At 59.1% G+C, this 20,810-nt stretch overlaps 2 protein-coding genes across 2 annotated transcripts in view; one reads left to right on the forward strand and one right to left on the reverse strand.

The window, feature by feature from the left end:
- Window positions 1–2,074, reverse strand: part of LOC142297129 (uridine-cytidine kinase-like 1) — a 48,611-nt gene extending 46,537 nt beyond the window's left edge. The window contains 1 exon segment of the mRNA XM_075341403.1: window positions 1,840–2,074. Within this exon segment, the coding sequence (XP_075197518.1) occupies window positions 1,840–1,934 (95 nt within the window). The 5' untranslated portion in view covers window positions 1,935–2,074.
- Window positions 2,075–2,132: 58 nt separating this feature from the next.
- Window positions 2,133–20,810, forward strand: part of DNAJC5G (DnaJ heat shock protein family (Hsp40) member C5 gamma) — a 29,547-nt gene continuing 10,869 nt past the window's right edge. Inside the window, exons 1-2 of the mRNA XM_075341405.1 lie at window positions 2,133–2,480; window positions 16,663–16,781. Coding sequence (XP_075197520.1) covers window positions 16,669–16,781 — 113 coding nt within the window. The 5' untranslated portion in view covers window positions 2,133–2,480; window positions 16,663–16,668. The remainder of the gene's footprint in view (window positions 2,481–16,662; window positions 16,782–20,810) is intronic.

A 20,810-nucleotide genomic window follows, 5' to 3' on the forward strand; every position in this document is an offset into this window, starting at 1 on the left:
ACACCCCACCTCCGCAGTGCTCCACCACACCCCGCCCCCGCAGTGCTCCTCCACACCCCGCCCCCGCAGTGCTCCTCCACACCCCGCCCCCGCAGTGCTCCTCCACACCCCGCCCCCGCAGTGCTCCACCACACCCCACCCCCGCAGTGCTCCTCCACACCCCACCCCCGCAGTGGTCCACAAGACCCCTCCCGCCTCCCAGTCTCCAGCCTCTCTGGACCTCCCGCCCCCGCAGTCCTCCTCTCCACCAAAAAGGGGAGGGCATCAGATATTCCGCCTCAAATACTCCACCCACCACAGAGAGGAGGGGCCTCAGCTACTCCGCCCACCACAGAGAGGAGGGGCCTCAGATACTCCGCCCACCACAGAGAGGAGGGGCCTCAGCTACTCCGCCCACCACAGAGAGGAGGGGCCTCAGCTACTCCGCCCACCACAGAGAGGAGGGGCCTCAGCTACTCCGCCCACCACAGAGAGGAGGGGCCTCAGCTACTCCGCCCACCACAGAGAGGAGGGGCCTCAGCTACTCCGCCCACCACAGAGAGGAGGGGCCTCAGCTACTCCGCCCACCACAGAGAGGAGGGGCCTCAGCTACTCCGCCCACCACAGAGAGGAGGGGCCTCAGCTACTCCGCCCACCACAGAGAGGAGGGGCCTCAGCTACTCCGCCCACCACAGAGAGGAGGGGCCTCAGCTACTCCGCCCACCACAGAGAGGAGGGGCCTCAGCTACTCCACCCACCACAGAGAGGAGGGGCCTCAGCTACTCCGCCCACCACAGAGAGGAGGGGCCTCAGCTACTCCGCCCACCACAGAGAGGAGGGGCCTCAGCTACTCCGCCCACCACAGAGAGGAGGGGCCTCAGCTACTCCGCCCACCACAGAGAGGAGGGGCCTCAGCTACTCCGCCCACCACAGAGAGGAGGGGCCTCAGCTACTCCGCCCACCACAGAGAGGAGGGGCCTCAGCTACTCCGCCCACCACAGAGAGGAGGGGCCTCAGCTACTCCGCCCACCACAGAGAGGAGGGGCCTCAGATACTCCGCCCACCACAGAGAGGAGGGGCCTCAGCTACTCCACCCACCACAGAGAGGAGGGGCCTCAGCTACTCCGCCCACCACAGAGAGGAGGGGCCTCAGCTACTCCGCCCACCACAGAGAGGAGGGGCCTCAGCTACTCCGCCCACCACAGAGAGGAGGGGCCTCAGATACTCCGCCCACCACAGAGAGGAGGGGCCTCAGCTACTCCACCCACCACAGAGAGGAGGGGCCTCAGCTACTCCACCCACCACAGAGAGGAGGGGCCTCAGATACTCCGCCCACCACAGAGAGGAGGGGCCTCAGCTACTCCGCCCACCACAGAGAGGAGGGGCCTCAGCTACTCCGCCCACCACAGAGAGGAGGGGCCTCAGATACTCCGCCCACCACAGAGAGGAGGGGCCTCAGCTACTCCACCCACCACAGAGAGGAGGGGCCTCAGCTACTCCACCCACCACAGAGAGGAGGGGCCTCAGATACTCCGCCCACCACAGAGAGGAGGGGCCTCAGCTACTCCGCCCACCACAGAGAGGAGGGGCCTCAGCTACTCCACCCACCACAGAGAGGAGGGGCCTCAGCTACTCCGCCCACCACAGAGAGGAGGGGCCTCAGATACTCCGCCCACCACAGAGAGGAGGGGCCTCAGATACTCCGCCCACCACAGAGAAGTGCCATCAGATATTCCGCCCAGCAGAGGAGTGGCCTAACACACTCCGCCCAGCAGAGGAGGGGCCTAACACACTCCGCCCAGCAGTATATAATGCGCTGAGCAGCGGGAGCACAGCCGCCGCACACCCCGGACCCCGCACCTGTGTCGCCTGCTCCTCCCGGGCTCCCCCTCCATCTCCCCGCTGCCTCTCTTCTCTGCCGCTCTCTTCTCCATGCCGGAACAAGTGCTCTGCATCACAGACTACAAGTTCCGGCGTGCACTGCGTCACCTCCCAGCGTCCCACACGTCATAGTCCGGACTACACCTCCCGGCGTGCCACGCGTCAGAGTCCGGACTACACCTCCCGGCGTGCCACGCGTCAGAGTCCGGACTACACCTCCCGGCGTGCCACGCGCCGGAGTCCGGACTACACCTCCCGGCGTGCCACGCGTCGGAGTCCGGACTACACCTCCCGGCGTGTGGGGGCAACAGCGTCGGCTAATTGTTGAGAACGATAGGGCGGAGCTTCATGTGTGAACCAATCAGGTTGCGACTCTCATCCTATAATGTGGAGTAAGCACATGAAAGCAGGCATGTGATTGGTGACTGAGTGTGACGTCAGCGGCTGTACAGGTGTCAGCGGTGATGACTGGCTGCGTATAAAATATGGCTGTAGAGGAAGAAAAGTCACCTGGCTAGTCACGTGTCACATGGTTCCCGAGGGCGTGGCCGAATAATATGTTCCCGGATGTGGGCGGAGCCTTATTTTTCTGCACTTCCGGGAGCTGAAAACACGAACAGGTAAGAGACAAAGCAGAAGAAAACCGCACGAGAGCCGCAGTCTGTGTACACTGCCCTGTGTCATGCCCCCAGAGCTGCACTCACTGTGTACACTGCCCTGTGTGATGCCTCCAGAGCTGCACTCACTGTGTACACTGCCCTGTGTGATGCCCCCAGAGCTGCACTCACTGTGTACACTGCCCTGTGTGATGCCCCCAGAGCTGCACTCACTGTGTACACTGCCCTGTGTGATGCCCCCAGAGCTGCACTCACTGTGTACACTGCCCTGTGTGATGCCCCCAGAGCTGCACTCACTGTGTACACTGCCCTGTGTGATGTCTCCAGAGCTGCACTCACTGTGTACACTGCCCTGTGTGATGCCCCCAGAGCTGCACTCACTGTGTACACTGCCCTGTGTGATGCCCCCAGAGCTGCACTCACTGTGTACACTGCCCTGTGTGATGCCCCCAGAGCTGCACTCACTGTGTACACTGCCCTGTGTGATGCCTCCAGAGCTGCACTCACTGTGTACACTGCCCTGTGCGATGCCCCCAGAGCTGCACTCACTGTGTACACTGCCCTGTGTGATGTCTCCAGAGCTGCACTCACTGTGTACACTGCCCTGTGTGATGCCCCCAGAGCTGCACTCACTGTGTACACTGCCCTGTGTGATGCCCCCAGAGCTGCACTCACTGTGTACACTGCCCTGTGTGATGCCCCCAGAGCTGCACTCACTGTGTACACTGCCCTGTGTGATGCCCCCAGAGCTGCACTCACTGTGTACACTGCCCTGTGTGATGCCCCCAGAGCTGCACTCACTGTGTACACTGCCCTGTGTGATGCCTCCAGAGCTGCACTCACTGTGTACACTGCCCTGTGTGATGCCTCCAGAGCTGCACTCACTGTGTACACTGCCCTGTGTGATGCCTCCAGAGCTGCACTCACTGTGTACACTGCCCTGTGTGATGCCTCCAGAGCTGCACTCACTGTGTACACTGCCCTGTGTGATGCCTCCAGAGCTGCACTCACTGTGTACACTGCCCTGTGTGATGCCTCCAGAGCTGCACTCACTGTGTACACTGCCCTGTGTGATGCCCCCAGAGCTGCACTCACTGTGTACACTGCCCTGTGTGATGCCTCCAGAGCTGCACTCACTGTGTACACTGCCCTGTGTGATGCCTCCAGAGCTGCACTCACTGTGTACACTGCCCTGTGTGATGCCCCCAGAGCTGCACTCACTGTGTACACTGCCCTGTGTGATGCCTCCAGAGCTGCACTCACTGTGTACACTGCCCTGTGTGATGCCCCCAGAGCTGCACTCACTGTGTACACTGCCCTGTGTGATGCCTCCAGAGCTGCACTCACTGTGTACACTGCCCTGTGTGATGCCTCCAGAGCTGCACTCACTGTGTACACTGCCCTGTGTGATGCCTCCAGAGCTGCACTCACTGTGTACACTGCCCTGTGTGATGCCTCCAGAGCTGCACTCACTGTGTACACTGCCCTGTGTGATGCCTCCAGAGCTGCACTCACTGTGTACACTGCCCTGTGTGATGCCTCCAGAGCTGCACTCACTGTGTACACTGCCCTGTGTGATGCCTCCAGAGCTGCACTCACTGTGTACACTGCCCTGTGTGATGCCCCCAGAGCTGCACTCACTGTGTACACTGCCCTGTGTGATGCCCCCAGAGCTGCACTCACTGTGTACACTGCCCTGTGTGATGCCTCCAGAGCTGCACTCACTGTGTACACTGCCCTGTGTGATGCCTCCAGAGCTGCACTCACTGTGTACACTGCCCTGTGTGATGCCTCCAGAGCTGCACTCACTGTGTACACTGCCCTGTGTGATGCCTCCAGAGCTGCACTCACTGTGTACACTGCCCTGTGTGATGCCTCCAGAGCTGCACTCACTGTGTACACTGCCCTGTGTGATGCCTCCAGAGCTGCACTCACTGTGTACACTGCCCTGTGTGATGCCCCCAGAGCTGCACTCACTGTGTACACTGCCCTGTGTGATGCCCCCAGAGCTGCACTCACTGTGTACACTGCCCTGTGTGATGCCTCCAGAGCTGCACTCACTGTGTACACTGCCCTGTGTGATGCCTCCAGAGCTGCACTCACTGTGTACACTGCCCTGTGTGATGCCTCCAGAGCTGCACTCACTGTGTACACTGCCCTGTGCGATGCCCCCAGAGCTGCACTCACTGTGTACACTGCCCTGTGCGATGCCCCCAGAGCTGCACTCACTGTGTACACTGCCCTGTGTGATGCCTCCAGAGCTGCACTCACTGTGTACACTGCCCTGTGTCATGCCCCCAGAGCTGCACTCACTGTGTACACTGCCCTGTGTCATGCCCCCAGAGCTGCACTCACTGTGTACACTGCCCTGTGTCATGCCCCCAGAGCTGCACTCACTGTGTACACTGCCCTGTGTCATGCCCCCAGAGCTGCACTCACTGTGTACACTGCCCTGTGTCATGCCCCCAGAGCTGCACTCACTGTGTACACTGCCCTGTGTCATGCCCCCAGAGCTGCACTCACTGTGTACACTGCCCTGTGTGATGCCCCCAGAGCTGCACTCACTGTGTACACTGCCCTGTGTGATGCCCCCAGAGCTGCACTCACTGTGTACACTGCCCTGTGTGATGCCCCCAGAGCTGCACTCACTGTGTACACTGCCCTGTGCGATGCCCCCAGAGCTGCACTCACTGTGTACACTGCCCTGTGTGATGCCCCCAGAGCTGCACTCACTGTGTACACTGCCCTGTGTGATGCCCCCAGAGCTGCACTCACTGTGTACACTGCCCTGTGTGATGCCCCCAGAGCTGCACTCACTGTGTACACTGCCCTGTGTGATGCCCCCAGAGCTGCACTCACTGTGTACACTGCCCTGTGTGATGCCTCCAGAGCTGCACTCACTGTGTACACTGCCCTGTGTGATGCCCCCAGAGCTGCACTCACTGTGTACACTGCCCTGTGTGATGCCCCCAGAGCTGCACTCACTGTGTACACTGCCCTGTGTGATGCCCCCAGAGCTGCACTCACTGTGTACACTGCCCTGTGTGATGTCTCCAGAGCTGCACTCACTGTGTACACTGCCCTGTGTGATGTCCCTGCACTCACTGTGTACACTGCCCTGTGTGATGTCTCCAGAGCTGCACTCACTGTGTACACTGCCCTGTGTGATGCCCCCAGAGCTGCACTCACTGTGTACACTGCCCTGTGTGATGCCCCCAGAGCTGCACTCACTGTGTACACTGCCCTGTGTGATGTCTCCAGAGCTGCACTCACTGTGTACACTGCCCTGTGTGATGCCCCCAGAGCTGCACTCACTGTGTACACTGCCCTGTGTGATGCCCCCAGAGCTGCACTCACTGTGTACACTGCCCTGTGCGATGCCCCCAGAGCTGCACTCACTGTGTACACTGCCCTGTGTGATGCCCCCAGAGCTGCACTCACTGTGTACACTGCCCTGTGTGATGTCTCCAGAGCTGCACTCACTGTGTACACTGCCCTGTGTGATGCCTCCAGAGCTGCACTCACTGTGTACACTGCCCTGTGTGATGCCTCCAGAGCTGCACTCACTGTGTACACTGCCCTGTGTGATGCCCCCAGAGCTGCACTCACTGTGTACACTGCCCTGTGTGATGCCCCCAGAGCTGCACTCACTGTGTACACTGCCCTGTGTGATGTCTCCAGAGCTGCACTCACTGTGTACACTGCCCTGTGTGATGTCCCTGCACTCACTGTGTACACTGCCCTGTGTGATGTCTCCAGAGCTGCACTCACTGTGTACACTGCCCTGTGTGATGCCCCCAGAGCTGCACTCACTGTGTACACTGCCCTGTGTGATGCCCCCAGAGCTGCACTCACTGTGTACACTGCCCTGTGTGATGCCCCCAGAGCTGCACTCACTGTGTACACTGCCCTGTGTGATGCCCCCAGAGCTGCACTCACTGTGTACACTGCCCTGTGTGATGCCCCCAGAGCTGCACTCACTGTGTACACTGCCCTGTGTGATGCCCCCAGAGCTGCACTCACTGTGTACACTGCCCTGTGTGATGCCCCCAGAGCTGCACTCACTGTGTACACTGCCCTGTGTGATGCCCCCAGAGCTGCACTCACTGTGTACACTGCCCTGTGTGATGCCCCCAGAGCTGCACTCACTGTGTACACTGCCCTGTGTGATGTCCCTGCACTCACTGTGTACACTGCCCTGTGTGATGTCTCCAGAGCTGCACTCACTGTGTACACTGCCCTGTGTGATGCCCCCAGAGCTGCACTCACTGTGTACACTGCCCTGTGTGATGCCCCCAGAGCTGCACTCACTGTGTACACTGCCCTGTGTGATGCCCCCAGAGCTGCACTCACTGTGTACACTGCCCTGTGTGATGCCTCCAGAGCTGCACTCACTGTGTACACTGCCCTGTGTGATGCCTCCAGAGCTGCACTCACTGTGTACACTGCCCTGTGTGATGCCCCCAGAGCTGCACTCACTGTGTACACTGCCCTGTGTGATGCCCCCAGAGCTGCACTCACTGTGTACACTGCCCTGTGTGATGCCCCCAGAGCTGCACTCACTGTGTACACTGCCCTGTGTGATGCCCCCAGAGCTGCACTCACTGTGTACACTGCCCTGTGTGATGCCCCCAGAGCTGCACTCACTGTGTACACTGCCCTGTGTGATGCCCCCAGAGCTGCACTCACTGTGTACACTGCCCTGTGTGATGCCCCCAGAGCTGCACTCACTGTGTACACTGCCCTGTGTGATGCCCCCAGAGCTGCACTCACTGTGTACACTGCCCTGTGTGATGCCCCCAGAGCTGCACTCACTGTGTACACTGCCCTGTGTGATGCCCCCAGAGCTGCACTCACTGTGTACACTGCCCTGTGTGATGCCCCAGAGCTGCACTCACTGTGTACACTGCCCTGTGTGATGCCCCCAGAGCTGCACTCACTGTGTACACTGCCCTGTGTGATTGCCCCCAGAGCTGCACTCACTGTGTACACTGCCCTGTGTGATGCCCCCAGAGCTTGCACTCACTGTGTACACTGCCCTGTGTGATGCCCCAGAGCTGCACTCACTGTGTACACTGCCCTGTGTGATGCCCCCAGAGCTGCACTCACTGTGTACACTCTGCCCTGTGTGATGCCCCAGAGCTGCACTCACTGTGTACACTGCCCTGTGCGATGCCCCCAGAGCTGCACTCACTGTGTACACTGCCCTGTGTGATGCCCCAGAGCTGCACTCACTGTGTACACTGCCCTGTGCGATGCCCCCAGAGCTGCACTCACTGTGTACACTGCCCTGTGCGATGCCCCCAGAGCTGCACTCACTGTGTACACTGCCCTGTGCGATGCCCCCAGAGCTGCACTCACTGTGTACACTGCCCTGTGTGATGCTCCAGAGCTGCACTCACTGTGTACACTGCCCTGTGATGCCTCAGAGCTGCACTCACTGTGTACACTGCCCTGTGTGATGCCTCCAGAGCTGCACTCACTGTGTACACTGCCCTGTGCGATGCCCCCAGAGCTGCACTCACTGTGTACACTGCCCTGTGTGATGCCTCCAGAGCTGCACTCACTGTGTACACTGCCCTGTGCGATGCCTTCAGAGCTGCACTCACTGTGTACACTGCCCTGTGCGATGCCCCCAGAGCTGCACTCACTGTGTACACTGCCCTGTGCGATGCCCCCAGAGCTGCACTCACTGTGTACACTGCCCTGTGCGATGCCCCCAGAGCTGCACTCACTGTGTACACTGCCCTGTGCGATGCCCCCAGAGCTGCACTCACTGTGTACACTGCCCTGTGCGATGCCCCCAGAGCTGCACTCACTGTGTACACTGCCCTGTGTGATGCCTCCAGAGCTGCACTCACTGTGTACACTGCCCTGTGTGATGCCTCCAGAGCTGCACTCACTGTGTACACTGCCCTGTGTGATGCCCCCAGAGCTGCACTCACTGTGTACACTGCCCTGTGTGATGCCTCCAGAGCTGCACTCACTGTGTACACTGCCCTGTGTGATGCCTCCAGAGCTGCACTCACTGTGTACACTGCCCTGTGTGATGGCTCCAGAGCTGCACTCACTGTGTACACTGCCCTGTGTGATGCCTCCAGAGCTGCACTCACTGTGTACACTGCCCTGTGTGATGCCTCCAGAGCTGCACTCACTGTGTACACTGCCCTGTGTGATGCCTCCAGAGCTGCACTCACTGTGTACACTGCCCTGTGTGATGCCCCCAGAGCTGCACTCACTGTGTACACTGCCCTGTGTGATGCCCCCAGAGCTGCACTCACTGTGTACACTGCCCTGTGTGATGTCTCCAGAGCTGCACTCACTGTGTACACTGCCCTGTGCGATGCCTCCAGAGCTGCACTCACTGTGTACACTGCCCTGTGCGATGCCTCCAGAGCTGCACTCACTGTGTACACTGCCCTGTGTGATGCCTCCAGAGCTGCACTCACTGTGTACACTGCCCTGTGTGATGCCCCCAGAGCTGCACTCACTGTGTACACTGCCCTGTGTGATGCCCCCAGAGCTGCACTCACTGTGTACACTGCCCTGTGTGATGCCCCCAGAGCTGCACTCACTGTGTACACTGCCCTGTGTGATGCCCCCAGAGCTGCACTCACTGTGTACACTGCCCTGTGCGATGCCCCCAGAGCTGCACTCACTGTGTACACTGCCCTGTGCGATGCCCCCAGAGCTGCACTCACTGTGTACACTGCCCTGTGTGATGCCCCCAGAGCTGCACTCACTGTGTACACTGCCCTGTGTGATGCCCCCAGAGCTGCACTCACTGTGTACACTGCCCTGTGTGATGTCCCTGCACTCACTGTGTACACTGCCCTGTGTGATGCCCCCAGAGCTGCACTCACTGTGTACACTGCCCTGTGTGATGTCCCTGCACTCACTGTGTACACTGCCCTGTGTGATGTCTCCAGAGCGGCACTCACTGTGTACACTCCCCTGTGTGATGCCCCCAGAGCTGCACTCACTGTGTACACTGCCCTGTGCGATGCCCCCAGAGCTGTACTCACTGTGTACACTGCCCTATGTGATGTCCCTGCACTCACTGTGTACACTGCCCTGTGTGATGCCCCCAGAGCTGCACTCACTGTGTACACTGCCCTGTGTGATGTCCCTGCACTCACTGTGTACACTGCCCTGTGTGAAGCCTCCAGAGCTGCACTCACTGTGTACACTGCCCTGTGTGAAGCCTCCAGAGCTGCACTCACTGTGTACACTGCCCTGTGTGATGCCCCCAGAGCTGCACTCACTGTGTACACTGCCCTGTGTGATGCCTCCAGAGCTGCACTCACTGTGTACACTGCCCTGTGTGATGCCTCCAGAGCTGCACTCACTGTGTACACTGCCCTGTGTGATGCCTCCAGAGCTGCACTCACTGTGTACACTGCCCTGTGTGATGCCTCCAGAGCTGCACTCACTGTGTACACTGCCCTGTGTGATGCCCCCAGAGCTGCACTCACTGTGTACACTGCCCTGTGCGATGCCCCCAGAGCTACAGTTACTATTCTGCTGTTACATCATGTCTTATCCTCCAGTCACCTCCAGAGCTGCAGTCACTATTCTGCTGTTACATCATGTCTTATCCTCCAGTCACCTCCGGAGCTGCAGTCACTATTCTGCTGTTACATCATGTCTTATCCTCCAGTCACCTCCTGAGCTGCGGGCATTATTCTGCTGTTACATCATGTCTTATCCTCCAGTCACCTCCAGAGCTGCAGTCACTATTCTGCTGTTACATCATGTCTTATCCTCCAGTCACCTCCAGAGCTGCAGTCACTATTCTGCTGTTACATCATGTCTTATCCTCCAGTCACCTCCAGAGCTGCAGTCACTATTCTGCTGTTACATCATGTCTTATCCTCCAGTCACCTCCGGAGCTGCGGGCATTATTCTGCTGTTACATCATGTCTTATCCTCCAGAGCTGCAGTCACTCTTGTGTGGCCGCAGTGGTTGATCTCCGCTGGTGCAGTGCAGGTGTGGCTCCGCAGTCAGTGTCAGGCTCTGTGTGTTGGGTTCGGGTTCTCATGGCTGTGTTGTATGCACACCTCCTGTACTGCTGTGTACTATATATATATATATATATATATATATATATATATATATATATATATATATATATATATAATACACCCCCCTCCGCTGGGCGTGCTGTACCAGCCTGTGCCGCCCCCTGCACAGATAAGCTGATTGCTGCGGAGGGGTCAGAGGGCAGTGGATTACTGTCAGCGCTGATCTCTGGAGCTGCACAGCAGGAAAGTTTCTCCCCCTTCTGCTTAGTGTGGACGGGTCCTGTACAGGAGGGCTAGGGGGGCCGGAACAGGACATGGGGGCTGCCGGTCACTGGGGGTAAGGGGCTGCCATAGAGGAAGAGGAGGCTGCCGGTCACTGGGGGTAAGAGGCTGCCATAGAGGAGGAGGAGGAGGCTGCCGGTCACTGGGGGTAAGGGGCTGCCATAGAGCAAGAGGGGGCTGCCGGTCACTGGGGGTAAGGGGCTGCCATAGAGGAGGAGGGGGCTGCCGGTCACTGGGGGTAAGGGGCTGCCATAGAGGAGGAGGAGGCTGCCGGTCACTGGGGGTAAGGGGCTGCCATAGAGGAGGAGGAGGCTGCCGGTCACTGTGGGTAAGGGGCTGCCATAGAGGAGGAGGAGGCTGCTGGTCACTGGGGGTAAGGGGCTGCCATAGAGGAGGAGGAGGAGGCTGCCGGTCACTGGGGGTAAGGGGCTGCCATAGAGGAAGAGGAGGCTGCCGGTCACTGGAGGTAAGGGGCTGCCATAGAGCAAGAGGGGGCTGCCGGTCACTGGGGGTAAGGGGCTGCCATAGAGGAGGAGGAGGCTGCCGGTCACTGGGGGTAAGGGGCTGCCATAGAGGAGGAGGAGGCTGCCGGTCACTGTGGGTAAGGGGCTGCCATAGAGGAGGAGGAGGCTGCTGGTCACTGGGGGTAAGGGGCTGCCATAGAGGAGGAGGAGGAGGCTGCCGGTCACTGGGGGTAAGGGGCTGCCATAGAGGAAGAGGAGGCTGCTGGTCACTGGGGGTAAGGGGCTGCCATAGAGGAAGAGGAGGCTGCCGGTCACTGGGGGTAAGGGGCTGCCATAGAGGAAGAGGAGGCTGCCGGTCACTGGGGGTAAGGGGCTGCCATAGAGGAGGAGGAGGAGGAGGCTGCCGGTCACTGGGGGTAAGGGGCTGCCATAGAGGAGGAGGAGGAGGAGGCTGCCGGTCACTGGAGGTAAGGGGCTGCCATAGAGGTGGAGGAGGAGGCTGCCGGTCACTGGGGGTAAGGGGCTGCCATAGAGGAAGAGGAGGCTGCTGGTCACTGGGGGTAAGGGGCTGCCATAGAGGAAGAGGAGGCTGCCGGTCACTGGGGGTAAGGGGCTGCCATAGAGGAAGAGGAGGCTGCCGGTCACTGGGGGTAAGGGGCTGCCATAGAGGAAGAGGAGGAGGAGGCTGCCGGTCACTGGGGGTAAGGGGCTGCCATAGAGGAGGAGGAGGAGGAGGAGGCTGCCGGTCACTGGAGGTAAGGGGCTGCCATAGAGGTGGAGGAGGAGGCTGCCGGTCACTGGGGGTAAGGGGCTGCCATAGAGGAAGAGGAGGCTGCCGGTCACTGGGGGTAAGGGGCTGCCATAGAGGAGGAGGAGGCTGCCGGTCACTGGGGGTAAGGGGCTGCCATAGAGGTGGAGGAGGAGGCTGCCGGTCACTGGGGGTAAGGGGCTGCCATAGAGGAGGAGGAGAAGGCTGCCGGTCACTGGAGGTAAGGGGCTGCCATAGAGGAGGAGGAGGAGGAGGAGGCTGCCGGTCACTGGGGGTAAGGGGCTGCCATAGAGGAGGAGGAGGCTGCCGGTCACTGGGGGTAAGGGGCTGCCATAGAGGAGGAGGAGGCTGCCGGTCACTGGGGGTAAGGGGCTGCCATAGAGGAGGAGGAGGCTGCCGGTCACTGGGGGTAAGGGGCTGCCATAGAGGTGGAGGAGGAGGCTGCCGGTCACTGGAGGTAAGGGGCTGCCATAGAGGAGGAGGAGGCTGCCGGTCACTGGGGGTAAGGGGCTGCCATAGAGGAGGAGGCTGCCGGTCACTGGGGGTAAGGGGCTGCCATAGAGGAAGAGGAGGCTGCCAGTCACTGGGGGTAAGGGGCTGCCATAGAGGAGGAGGAGAAGGCTGCCGGTCACTGGGGGTAAGGGGCTGCCATAGAGGAGGAGGAGGAGGCTGCCGGTCACTGGGGGTAAGGGGCTGCCATAGAGGAGGAGGAGGCTGCCGGTCACCTTTGGGTAAGGGGCTGCCATAGAGGAGGAGGAGGCTGCCGGTCACTGGGGGTAAGGGGCTGCCATAGAGGAAGAGGAGGCTGCCGGTCACTGGGGGTAAGGGGCTGCCATAGAGGAGGAGGAGGCTGCCGGTCACTGGAGGTAAGGGGCTGCCATAGAGGAGGAGGAGGCTGCCGGTCACTGGGGGTAAGGGGCTGCCATAGAGGAGGAGGAGGCTGCCGGTCACTGGGGGTAAGGGGCTGCCATAGAGGAGGAGGAGGCTGCCGGTCACTGGGGGTAAGGGGCTGCCATAGAGGAGGAGGAGGCTGACGGTCACTGGGGGTAAGGGGCTGCCATAGAGGAGGAGGAGAAGGCTGCCGGTCACTGGGGGTAAGGGGCTGCCATAGAGGAAGAGGAGGCTGCCGGTCACTGGGGGTAAGGGGCTGCCACAGAGTAGGAGGAGGCTGCGAACTATTCTCCACACGGGCAGCGCACGCTTACTACGCACGCTTCTCCCCCCCCCCCCCCTCGCCACGGACAGCACACGCTTACCACATGTAGCTTTCCTCCCCCATATAGACAGCGCACGCTTACCACATGTAGCTATCCTCCCCCATATAGACAGCACACGCTTACCACATGTAGCTTTCCTCCCCCATATAGACAGCGCACGCTTACCACATGTAGCTTTCCTCCCCATATAGACAGCGCACGCTTACCACGTGTAGCTATCCTCTCCCATAGAGACAGTGCACGCTTACCACGTGTAGCTATTCTCCCCCATATAGACAGCGCACGCTTACCACATGTAGCTATCCTCCCCCATATAGACAGCGCATGCTTACCACATGTAGCTATCCTCCCCCATATAGACAGCGCACGCTTACCACATGTAGCTATCCTCCCCCATATAGACAGCGCATGCTTACCACATGTAGCTATTCCCCCCCATATAGACAGCGCACGCTTACCACATGTAGCTATCCTCCCCCATATAGACAGCGCACGCTTACCACATGTAGCTTTCCTCCCCATATAGACAGCGCACGCTTACCACGTGTAGCTATCCTCTCCCATAGAGACAGTGCACGCTTACCACGTGTAGCTATTCTCCCCCATATAGACAGCGCACGCTTACCACATGTAGCTATCCTCCCCCATATAGACAGCGCATGCTTACCACATGTAGCTATCCTCCCCCCATATAGACAGCGCACGCTTACCACATGTAGCTATCCTCCCCCATATAGACAGCGCACGCTTACCACATGTAGCTATCCTCCCCCCATATAGACAGCGCACGCTTACCACATGTAGCTATTCTGCACACGGACGGAGCACGCTTACCACATGTATCTATCCTCCCCCATATAGACAGCGCACGCATACCACATGTAGCTATCCTCCCCCCATATAGACAGCGCACGCTTACCACATGTAGCTATTCCCCCCCCCCATATAGACAGCGCACGCTTACCACATGTAGCTATCCTCCCCCCATATAGACAGCGCACGCTTACCACATGTAGCTATTCTGCACACGGACGGAGCACGCTTACCACATGTAGCTATCCTCCCTCATATAGACAGCGCACGCTTACCACATGTAGCTATCCTCCCCCCATATAGACAGCGCACGCTTACCACATGTAGCTATCCTCCCTCATATAGACAGCGCACGCATACCACATGTAGCTATCCTCCCTCATATAGACAGCGCACGCTTACCACATGTAGCTTTCCTCCCCATATAGACAGCGCACGCATACCACATGTAGCTATCCTCCCTCATATAGACAGCGCACGCTTACCACATGTAGCTATCCTCCCTCATATAGACAGCGCACGCATACCACATGTAGCTATCCTCCCTCATATAGACAGCGCACGCTTACCACATGTAGCTATCCTCCCCCATATAGACAGCGCACGCTTACCACATGTAGCTATCCTCCCTCATATAGACAGCGCACGCTTACCACATGTAGCTATCCTCCCTCATATAGACAGCGCACGCTTACCACATGTAGCTATCCTCCCTCATATAGACAGCGCACGCATACCACATGTAGCTATCCTCCCCCATATAGACAGCGCACGCTTACCACATGTAGCTATCCTCCCCCATATAGACAGCGCACGCTTACCACATGTAGCTATCCTCCCTCATATAGACAGCGCACGCATACCACATGTAGCTATCCTCCCTCATATAGACAGCGCACGCATACCACATGTAGCTATTCTCCCCCATATAGACAGCGCACGCATACCACATGTAGCTATTCTCCCCCATATAGACAGCGCACGCTTACCACATATAGCTATCCTCCCTCATATAGACAGCGCACACTTACCACATGTAGCTATTCTCCCCCATATAGACAGCGCACGCTTACCACATGTAGCTATCCTCCCCCCATATAGACAGCGCACGCTTACCACATGTAGCTATTCTGCACACGGACGGAGCACGCTTACCACATGTAGCTATCCTCCCCCATATAGACAGCGCACGCATACCACATGTAGCTATCCTCCCCCCATATAGACAGCGCACGCTTACCACATGTAGCTATTCCCCCCCCCCATATAGACAGCGCACGCTTACCACATGTAGCTATCCTCCCCCCATATAGACAGCGCACGCTTACCACATGTAGCTATTCTGCACACGGACGGAGCACGCTTACCACATGTAGCTATCCTCCCTCATATAGACAGCGCACGCTTACCACATGTAGCTATCCTCCCCCCATATAGACAGCGCACGCTTACCACATGTAGCTATTCTGCACACGGACGGAGCACGCTTACCACATGTAGCTATCCTCCCTCATATAGACAGCGCACGCATACCACATGTAGCTATCCTCCCTCATATAGACAGCGCACGCTTACCACATGTAGCTATCCTCCCCCATATAGACAGCGCACGCTTACCACATGTAGCTATCCTCCCTCATATAGACAGCGCACGCTTACCACATGTAGCTATCCTCCCTCATATAGACAGCGCACGCTTACCACATGTAGCTATCCTCCCTCATATAGACAGCGCACGCATACCACATGTAGCTATCCTCCCCCATATAGACAGCGCACGCTTACCACATGTAGCTATCCTCCCTCATATAGACAGCGCACGCATACCACATGTAGCTATCCTCCCTCATATAGACAGCGCACGCATACCACATGTAGCTATTCTCCCCCATATAGACAGCGCACGCTTACCACATGTAGCTATCCTCCCTCATATAGACAGCGCACGCATACCACATGTAGCTATCCTCCCTCATATAGACAGCGCACGCTTACCACATATAGCTATCCTCCCCCCATATAGACAGCGCACGCTTACCACATGTAGCTATTCTGCACACGGACGGAGCACGCTTACCACATGTAGCTATCCTCCCTCATATAGACAGCGCACGCATACCACATGTAGCTATCCTCCCCCCATATAGACAGCGCACGCTTACCACATGTAGCTATTCTGCACACGGACGGAGCACGCTTACCACATGTAGCTATCCTCCCTCATATAGACAGCGCACGCATACCACATATAGCTATCCTCCCTCATATAGACAGCGCACGCATACCACATGTAGCTATCCTCCCTCATATAGACAGCGCACGCTTACCACATATAGCTATCCTCCCCCCATATAGACAGCGCACGCTTACCACATGTAGCTATTCTGCACACGGACGGAGCACGCTTACCACATGTAGCTATCCTCCCTCATATAGACAGCGCACGCATACCACATGTAGCTATCCTCCCCCCATATAGACAGCGCACGCTTACCACATGTAGCTATTCTGCACACGGACGGAGCACGCTTACCACATGTAGCTATCCTCCCTCATATAGACAGCGCACGCATACCACATGTAGCTGTTTTGCTTATGTTGGCTTTCTCCTGCAGGATACAATGGCCGAGCCTCAGAGACCCCAGAGGAAGATGTCCCGGACAGGATACTCCCTGTACCAGGTCTTGGATCTGGAGAAGGGGGCAACACAGGATGACATCAAGAAAGCATACCGGTAAGGGGTCCGCAGTGCTGGGGAATTCTCATAGGAGCCTGCAGTTGGGGTGACGATCCTGGGGTCCTTGACTCAGGGCGACGCTCTCTCCAGCTTCGAATTCCTCGGCTCAGGGCACCGCTCTCTCCAGCTCTGGACTCCTCTGCTTAGGGCGCCTCTCTCTCAAGCTTGGGATTTTTGGGCTCGGGGTGCCACTCTCACCAGCTCCTGGTCTCCTGAGCTCGGGGTGCCACTCTCACCAGCTCCTGGTCTCCTGAGCTCGGGGTGCCACTCTCACCAGCTCCTGGTCTCCTGAGCTCGGGGTGCCACTCTCGCCAGCTCCTGGTCTCCTGAGCTCGGGGTGCCACTCTCACCAGCTCCTGGTCTGAGCTCGGGGTGCCACTCTCACCAGCTCCTGGTCTCCTGAGCTCGGGGTGCCACTCTCACCAGCTCCTGGTCTCCTGAGCTCGGGGTGCCACTCTCACCAGCTCCTGGTCTCCTGAGCTCGGGGTGCCACTCTCGCCAGCTCCTGGTCTCCTGAGCTCGGGGTGCCACTCTCACCAGCTCCTGGTCTCCTGAGCTCGGGATGCCACTCTCACCAGCTCCTGGTCTGAGCTCGGGGTGCCACTCTCACCAGCTCCTGGTCTGAGCTCGGGGTGCCACTCTCGCCAGCTCCTGGTCTCCTGAGCTCGGGGTGCCACTCTCGCCAGCTCCTGGTCTCCTGAGCTCGGGGTGCCACTCTCGCCAGCTCCTGGTCTCCTGAGCTCGGGGTGCCACTCTCGCCAGCTCCTGGTCTCCTGAGCTCGGGGTGCCACTCTCGCCAGCTCCTGGTCTCCTGAGCTCGGGGTGCCACTCTCGCCAGCTCCTGGTCTCCTGAGCTCGGGGTGCCACTCTCGCCAGCTCCTGGTCTCCTGAGCTCGGGGTGCCACTCTCGCCAGCTCCTGGTCTCCTGAGCTCGGGGTGCCACTCTCGCCAGCTCCTGGTCTCCTGAGCTCGGGGTGCCACTCTCGCCAGCTCCTGGTCTCCTGAGCTCGGGGTGTCACTCTCCCCAGCTCCTGGTCTCCTGAGCTCGGGGTGCCACTCTCGCCAGCTCCTGGTCTCCTGAGCTCGGGGTGCCACTCTCGCCAGCTCCTGGTCTCCTGAGCTCGGGGTGCCACTCTCGCCAGCTCCTGGTCTCCTGAGCTCGGGGTGCCACTCTCGCCAGCTCCTGGTCTCCTGAGCTCGGGGTGCCACTCTCGCCAGCTCCTGGTCTCCTGAGCTCGGGGTGCCACTCTCGCCAGCTCCTGGTCTCCTGAGCTCGGGGTGCCACTCTCGCCAGCTCCTGGTCTCCTGAGCTCGGGGTGCCACTCTCGCCAGCTCCTGGTCTCCTGAGCTCGGGGTGCCACTCTCGCCAGCTCCTGGTCTCCTGAGCTCGGGGTGCCACTCTCGCCAGCTCCTGGTCTCCTGAGCTCGGGGTGCCACTCTCGCCAGCTCCTGGTCTCCTGAGCTCGGGGTGCCACTCTCGCCAGCTCCTGGTCTCCTGAGCTCGGGGTGCCACTCTCGCCAGCTCCTGGTCTCCTGAGCTCGGGGTGCCACTCTCGCCAGCTCCTGGTCTCCTGAGCTCGGGGTGCCACTCTCGCCAGCTCCTGGTCTCCTGAGCTCGGGGTGCCACTCTCGCCAGCTCCTGGTCTCCTGAGCTCGGGGTGCCACTCTCGCCAGCTCTAGCTCTTGGATTCCTTGGCTTGGGGCACCACTGTCTCCAGCTTTGGTGTCCTCGGTTCGGGGTGCCGCTGTCTCCGGCTTTGGTGTCCTCGGTTCGGGGCGCCGTTCTCCAGCTCTGGTGTCCTCGGTTCGGGGTGCCGCTGTCTCCGGCTCTGGTGTCCTCGGTTCGGGGTGCCGCTGTCTCCGGCTTTGGTGTCCTCGGTTCGGGGCGCCGTTCTCCAGCTCTGGTGTCCTCAGCTCCTGGCGCCGCTTTGTCCAGCTTCAGATTCCTAGGCTCGGGGCGCCGTTCTCCAGCTCTGGTGTCCTCGGCTCCTGGCGCCGCTTTGTCCAGCTTCAGATTCCTGGGCTCGGGGCGCCGTTCTCCAGCTCTGGTGTCCTCGGCTCCTGGTGCTGCTCTGTCCAGCTTCAGATTCCTGGGTTCGGGGCGCCGGTCTTTAGCTCTTAGGGTCCTTGGTTTAGTCACATGTTACATAGTTACTTAGGTTGCAAAAAGACCTAGGTCCATCTCGTTCCTCTTCCTCCACCAGTTCTACATTTGGTCACTAAGTCATATATAACCCCCAATGTTATACAGAGGAATCCTCTGCCCTGATATAAAGCTGTTGTACTATCTGCCATTACTGCCTCTTGTGGTCGCATTCCACAGTCTGACCGCTCTAACTGTAAAGAACCCTTCCTATTTAGCTGCCGGAATCGCTTTTCTTCCCCCGCAGTGATTGCCCCTGGTCCTTAGTATTGTCTTCCCCCGCAGTGACTGCCCCTGGTCCTTAGTATTGTCTTCCCCCGCAGTGACTGCCCCTGGTCCTTAGTATTGTCTTCCCCCCGCAGTGACTGCCCCTGGTCCTTAGTATTGTCTTCCCCCGCAGTGACTGCCCCTGGTCCTTAGTATTGTCTTCCCCCCGCAGTGACTGCCCCTGGTCCTTAGTATTGTCTTCCCCTGCAGTGATTGCCCCTGGTCCTTAGTATTGTCTCCCCCCGCAGTGACTGCCCCTGGTCCTTAGTATTGTCTTCCCCCCGCAGTGACTGCCCCTGGTCCTTAGTATTGTCTCCCCCCGCAGTGACTGCCCCTGGTCCTTAGTATTGTCTTCCCCCCGCAGTGAGTGCCCCTGGTCCTTAGTATTGTCTTCCCCCCGCAGTGACTGCCCCTGGTCCTTAGTATTGTCTTCCCCTGCAGTGATTGCCCCTGGTCCTTAGTATTGTCTCCCCCCCGCAGTGACTGTCCCTGGTCCTTAGTATTGTCTTCCCCCGCAGTGACTGCCCCTGGTCCTTAGTATTGTCTTCCCCCCGCAGTGACTGCCCCTGGTCCTTAGTATTGTCTTCCCCCGCAGTGAGTGCCCCTGGTCCTTAGTATTGTCTTCCCCCGCAGTGACTGCCCCTGGTCCTTAGTATTGTCTTCCCCCGCAGTGACTGCCCCTGGTCGTTAGTATTGTCTTCCCCCCGCAGTGACTGCCCCTGGTCCTTAGTATTGTCTTCCCCCGCAGTGACTGCCCCTGGTCCTTAGTATTGTCTTCCCCCCGCAGTGACTGCCCCTGGTCCTTAGTATTGTCTTCCCCCGCAGTGACTGCCCCTGGTCCTTAGTATTGTCTTCCCCCCGCAGTGACTGCCCCTGGTCCTTAGTATTGTCTTCCCCCGCAGTGAGTGCCCCTGGTCCTTAGTATTGTCTTCCCCCGCAGTGACTGCCCCTGGTCCTTAGTATTGTCTTCCCCTGCAGTGACTGCCCCTGGTCCTTAGTATTGTCTTCCCCCCCGCAGTGACTGCCCCTGGTCCTTAGTATTGTTTTCCCCCCGCAGTGACTGCCCCTGGTCCTTAGTATTGTCTTCCCCCCGCAGTGACTGCCCCTGGTCCTTAGTATTGTCTTCCCCTGCAGTGATTGCCCCTGGTCCTTAGTATTGTCTCCCCCCCCCGCAGTGACTGCCCCTGGTCCTTAGTATTGTCTTCCCCCCGCAGAGAGTGCTCCCTGGTCCTTAGTATTGTCTTCCCCCGCAGTGACTGCCCCTGGTCCTTAGTATTGTCTTCCCCCGCAGTGACTGCCCCCGGTCCTTAGTATTGTCTTCCCCTGCAGTGAGTGTCCCCTGGTCCTTAGTATTGTCTTCCCCCGCAGTGACTGCCCCTGGTCCTTAGTATTGTCTTCCCCCGCAGTGACTGCCCCTGGTCCTTAGTATTGTCTTCCCCGCAGTGACTGCCCCTGGTCCTTAGTATTGTCTTCCCCCGCAGTGAGTGCCCCTGGTCCTTAGTATTGTCTTCCCCCGCAGTGACTGCCCCTGGTCCTTAGTATTGTCTTCCCCTGCAGTGACTGCCCCTGGTCCTTAGTATTGTCTTCCCCCCGCAGTGACTGCCCCTGGTCCTTAG

Source organism: Anomaloglossus baeobatrachus, chromosome 3 (assembly GCF_048569485.1).
Source record: "Anomaloglossus baeobatrachus isolate aAnoBae1 chromosome 3, aAnoBae1.hap1, whole genome shotgun sequence".
In the NCBI taxonomy this organism is placed as follows: Eukaryota; Metazoa; Chordata; class Amphibia; order Anura; family Aromobatidae; genus Anomaloglossus; species Anomaloglossus baeobatrachus.